At 38.9% G+C, this 6,000-nt stretch overlaps 1 protein-coding gene across 5 annotated transcripts in view; it reads right to left on the bottom strand.

Moving 5' to 3' along the window:
- Positions 1-398: 398 nt before the first annotated feature.
- Positions 399-6,000, bottom strand: part of MYO1B (myosin IB) — a 105,513-nt gene continuing 99,911 nt past the window's right edge. For all 5 annotated transcript variants that reach the window (XM_074548200.1, XM_014271132.3, XM_014271133.3 and 2 more), the window contains 3 exons: positions 5,236-5,388; positions 4,220-4,347; positions 399-1,674 (listed from right to left, as the gene is read on the bottom strand). In XM_074548200.1, the coding sequence (XP_074404301.1) occupies positions 1,551-1,674; positions 4,220-4,347; positions 5,236-5,388 (405 nt within the window). In that variant the 3' untranslated portion in view covers positions 399-1,550. The remainder of the gene's footprint in view (positions 1,675-4,219; positions 4,348-5,235; positions 5,389-6,000) is intronic.

Raw genomic sequence — 6,000 nt, 5'->3', positions numbered from 1 at the left:
CACATCCCCACCGGGAGAGGAAGGAGACTCTGAACTTTTCTTTCTCTTTCTTTTATTTATGCTTGGACTTCCAGCACTGCACATCAGATAGCCAGGGCCTTAATCTGTCCCATATCAGACTGCAAAAATACAAGGCGCTTTCTCCACAGATCACAGAGTCACATCCCACAAACCCTTCACGTGAGCAGTTCCTTCCCTCTGGAAAAGCATCTCTCCTCTCAAGGATTTCAGCTAATGCTTCTGGCTTATAAAAGATTAAGTGCAATCAGTTACACTGAAGGTTTATAATGTGGCTCTTGATTGTATTTTCTGTGCACGCATTTACATCAGGCACACGAGTTATATAAAATAGTTTGGAGTACAAAAATATGGTTATGACATAGGAGTACCAAACAGCACAGAATTAGAACAGGTTTATTACCATAATACCAATTTATATACAGACCCCCAAATTAAGGATTTTTTTTCTTTTTTTAATTCTAAGTATTCTTCCCAAATTGACAACTGTAGTGTACACTCTATAAACTGCAAATTAACAACACAGATCTATTTTAACCCCTACATTGTCTATGCAGTCTGCACCAATCCGCTCTCTTCCACACAAAAGTGTATTATAAATAATCTCACAAAATGTCACGTATGTTTTATTGCACATTGTACATGCCAATATTTAAAAGAAAGGCTCAAACCTTTCACTTGATAACTAACTGTTTAAATAACTAGCATTTACTTGTGTTATGAATACTATTGCATTCTTCAGGCTCTAATCCTAACTCATAATTTAAAAGAAGAATAGCAGAACAGAAAATATGCCTTGAACTTTATAGCTTTTGTGAAAAAAAGAAAAAGCTTCTTTAATTCTGCTGATCTCTACTTTATAAAGTCATTAAAAACGTCTGACCTAATTAAAAATGCTGTTTCAAAATCTCTGCATGTTTAACTATAAAATTATGCATGTAGCTGCTTGTGCAATCATCTATTCCTTCTATTTTGCAGAATTAGATGTCTCTGTGCCGTACTGACCAGAAGGTTGAGTTACACAGGTCCTGGTGTGAGCTGCAGGAGTTGTTTTATCAGCCTCTGCTTTGCTGGTCTGCACAGGGGCAGGACATGAGGAGCCTGACAGACACCTGGACAACTTGGGATAAAAGGACACCGGGCACAAATGGCCACCCAGCATCCAGGCCATGTATAATTCCTGTTAAGCACATCTCTAGTCTAAGGAATACGAGTAAGTTACCATTAATATGTGGGTTTATGATATGCTGCACTAAAATATGGCTGCTAAACAAAGAGAATGATTGGTTGTATGACAGATATGTGCCAGCTGGTAAAAATGCCTCACTGGATAAAAATCTGTGTTTTGAGGGTTAAAACTCTGGCATGAACAAAAAGATTTCAAAGTCGATCGATCCAATGTTTGGCCAAGGGTTTCTAAAGCTATTAGCCATCAACAGCTCCAGAAAAGGATAAAAATAGCAAAACCAAACCACTAAAATTGCACTATTACAAAGAAACAAGTCCATGAAAGGGAGAGTCACCAGCTGCAGTTAAGGGACAGCCACTTCGAGAAGCCGATTGTTTTTTCGCTTGCAAGTTGGGATGTTGCCATTCTTCTGGCTGCCTTGTATGAACTTGACACACACTTTGTCTTGTTTGAACTGGACCAGGAACCTAAGAGAGGGAAGGGTAAAAACTTTAGTTAAGTGTGGAGAGAAAAAAAAAGACACATGAGGAGCAGAAGCCTTTTCCTGCTGGTTCTAAGCATCACTCCAAAAGATGTCATTTTCAGCTCTGTATTAATAATAAAGAGTTAGGGAATAAATAAAAAAGCCATAGGTTATGGTATGGCTAGAATTTCCTTCAGATTGTATCTCTTAATGATTGGTATTTGGCTGTAACTGTGGACATTTTACAAGTTAGTTTGCTGTTCTTTTAGGAAAAAAAAGCAGTTTGAAACAGAATTTCTCTTGTACCAGAAATGCAGCAAAGACAATTTCCAACTACTTCACTGTTGGCCAAAGGGACTTCTCTGTTTTCATGGAAGCTCAACACTTCTGCAGCAACATTGGAAGTTCTCTTCTTCTTGATTTATGCTTAATTTATTACATCTGGTATTTCAGCAGCTCTCATATGTCTAATCCTTAGTCAGCCTTTATAGCCCCCTGCTCGGCAACTGAGAAAAGTCACTTCCTGCCCAGCAATCTCCAAATTTAGACATTTTCTACAGTTCAGGGCAAATTAATCTGGATGTGACTCTTCACTTTTTACTGGAAGGGAAATTTCACTGAATATGGAGAATTGCTTAAAAAAAAAAAAAACCAACACCACAAAAACCCAACATGCTCCTGCGGAGCCTCAAACCTCTCACAGATCTGGATAGTGAGATTAAAAGCAATAAGCAAGGCAGTGCTGCCTCTTGGCTCACATGCAGTGCTTGCTGACCTAAAAAGTCCTTTGTAATACAGCCGATTTTCCCTTTTAGCATCCTTAAAAAGTCCTCCAGCAGAGGCCAAAAACTTCAAAGAATTTGCTCTGCAGCCGGAAACCACAATTCAAGCTGACGGCAGAGCTCAGGGGAGGAAGTGGCCTCTGCTGAGCCGAGCTGCCCTTGGGTCCTGCTTTCCTGCTGCACAGCCCAGGCACTCAGAGCTTGCTCAGCACTGCATTTCTGGGGGGCAGCATTAAGAGCTGCACCCCAAAAATGTGTGCAGCTCCTACAACCATTGTCTTGTCAGCAATGCTGCATTTTCCTACAGACACTGTTCTGACATTATGCCTGTGAATGGTGTGTCTCCTCCTCCACAGAGCCCTGCATCAACAGCACTCTTACATCAGCTCTCTTCCCAAAAAGCAGAGTAGTCAAAATAAGGCCACATTTTCTCCTCAATCCCTAGTTGTGCTTGTGTCTAAACTCTAGCAGGGAGAAGACTCCTGCTTCACCATCAACACAGATGGGACTGCGAACAGCTTAAAATTATTTAGTCTGGATAAACTCAATAGCAGTACACACATGAGTGTTTTTAATTTGCAAGAGAAGAAACAAAACCACATCCCAAGAAGCAAGACTCCCTGAAAGCAGGCTGTTTTCCAGACCTAAGGCAAGCAGGCTGTCCAGACTAGTGCAATGCATGCTTAAACTTAGCTTTAGTAGTTTATGCCTTTGTAGTCCCCCTTAAACTAGAAACTTACTGGGGATAGCCACACTCTTTTAGAGACTAAAAACCACATACTCTTGAGGAAATTAAATGACATCTGGTAACAGAACAAAGGAAAATGGCAGATTTTATTTTCAAGGAAAGACCAAAATTAGCCTTTTAATAAATCCTCAAATCTGAACAGATACAAATTGTATGCATTATCATTACTCTAAAACACACACAGTATGGTATAGCCAGATAAAATGGTTCAGTTTTTGCCTACAGGAAATTTACTTCACCATTGTTAAAGGGCTCCAATTTTTCCTCTTTATTCAAAGTGAATAAATCCACCTAATCAACATTACTGAAAAGAGGGGCCACTTCACAGAACAAAAGTGGCACATGGCAATGGTGGACTAAATGGAAGACTCTTACTCAACAAACTTTAGAAGTTCACACAAAATGCCATTATTCCATAGCTGAAAACACTGCAAGGGCAGTCCTTATTTAGGACCATAATCTGAAACTGTCCCGATCAGAAATAAATATTATTTTGAGATGCAGACTTTTCATCAAACAAAGCTTTTTTACAACCAAAAACCACCAACAATAGGTTGTTACAAATTCACAAGAGAGACAGAGCTTCATAAACCTGCATTGGATTGGGGACAGGCTTTGTATTCTTTCTGGGTTGTTTTCAGAAGAACTTGGCACCTAGTGTCCACTCTAATCTATAAATATCTCACAGCAATCTGTGAACTTTTCAGTCACATGCAAAATTGTTCTCTCAAATGTAGTAACTCTTGATTATTTCTACAGCAGCAATTGTGCTTCACAGCCCTGTTTGAAACCACTTTAATAAAAGCCCATTTTCTGTAATGACTTTCAGGGACGTAAAAGCCAAAATGAATACTATAAAAGAGCACACACTGAAAACTGGATCCTTCTTTACAAGTATTCTGTCAAGAGAAAAGAAGTATTAGCTACACAACAGTGTTTTGTTATTCTGACACCAGATACTTGACTTTTTAGCATGCTGCACTGAAGCAAATGTACTCTTAAGCAAACAAGAAACATACTCATCAGATATCTCAATGTTGAGCTTTTGTTTGGTTTGGCTGAGGGTAGTGCGGTAAAGTTTAGTGGCCATTTCAATAAGGTGATCGCTGCTGAGCAGGAAATCTCCTTTGCTGGCAGCTTCTGAACCCTGAAACAGGAAGGAAAACAGTTAGGACTACCAAAACCTTGAGTGTGGTTAAATGGCAGCCAAGCAGGAGGGTTTACAAGGAGTCTTCTCTTCCCAGTTTAAGGAAACATCAATCTTTTGTCTTGTAAATTAAATAGGGATTGCAATGCAGTGTATAGGATCAAAATACCATTTTCACCCAAATAATCTACTAATCAGGTGAGAGAGGTGAAAAAAAAATCCCTTCCCTAAAGGAAGGGAATGGCCCTAAAGGAGGGTCATCTTCATTTTCCTACAAGTGTACTGTTTCTGTATCCCTTGTCTGCATACATCACAGCAAGCTTCCAATACTTGTGGAAAGGAACAAAAGCAAATTACCAACACCAGGATTAGGATGATGGCAGTGAGTATGAAAAGACACTACAATTCATTTAGGCTAGAATACAGATGCCAGCTTAATGATTTTAGCAGAGCAGTGGTTACATTGCAGTGAGGCAAATATAGCACTGAGCTAAGCTCTTTAGAACTGAGTAACAAATTAACTGTGTCTCAATGTAGACTTCTTGGCATCCATAAAGAAGAGAGAAATATTCTACCAGGATATGTAAGGAAAGCACTGGCACAAGGCACCTGAACCATATTACAAGTGGAAAACTCTGATCCTGAAGAGACTGCAGTGAAACACAAAGTCTGATTTTCACAGTTAAATGATCGTTCATAATGTAATAAACTGTTCTCTTTTGGCTTCAGTAGCTTTAAATCAAAGTTTTTTTCAGCTATGGCAAAGTTCAGTAAATTTCTAAGCCTACAAGCTAAACCCCTCTGGTTTAATGCTACAAGATAATTAACAAACAGGTTTCACATCACTGCACACAAAACATATTATTTAGTGATGGAGTGGTGACCAACCTCCTTGAGGTGCACTGCAAAGAATCCATCATTTTGGGAGCTCATGGACACTTTGGTAACATCTCCCAGTGGAACCTCTGACTTGATAGTCCCAGATTTTTGATCCGCGAGCAGAACGTTGTTTTTGGTTAATAAGAAAATCCTGGATGCAGCCTGTGAAAATGCAAAAATGCAGATCATTGTCCACGTGAGGAGAGAGATGGTTTTCACTGAGCACCTACTAAGACTCCAAGGAGTTCACAGAGTTAAAAAGCTTGGCCCACATTAGCAAATGTGAACATTTGATGTTCAGTAAAAGCTGCAGATCAGTTAAAATCAGGTCGGATTTATTTATGTGTCTAATTATAGACTGAGAAGCTTAGCTCATTTTGGCACATATGCTTAGGTATAAACAGTTCCTTTAATTACTGGCTTACAGCTGTAAAATTCAGAAAGTCAAACTCTAAAACTATGCAAATCAGGATAACCTCATTTCTCATGCTCTTTATATCTCCAGGAAAATCATCACACACTAAGTCTCTCTATTGAGCATTATTCACCAAAACTATGATGCAGAGCAACACAAATCGCGTAAGTACTTTTCAGAGTTATGTTCTCCTCCCTTTATCTCTTGGAATTACCCTTTAGGAGGATAAGCATTCCTATTTTAAAAAGATGAATATTTTTAAAGCATGAAATGCATGTTCTTAAATTTGTCTTAGAAAATAGTAAGAAAGAGAAATGAGAACTTAATCCACATACACATTTTTCTCCTGTAAACTTTTT

Source organism: Zonotrichia albicollis, chromosome 10, assembly GCF_047830755.1.
Source record: "Zonotrichia albicollis isolate bZonAlb1 chromosome 10, bZonAlb1.hap1, whole genome shotgun sequence".
NCBI lineage: Eukaryota > Metazoa > Chordata > Aves > Passeriformes > Passerellidae > Zonotrichia > Zonotrichia albicollis.
Note: the sequence above shows the minus strand (reverse complement) of the source record. Positions and strands in the feature narration are given on the sequence as shown.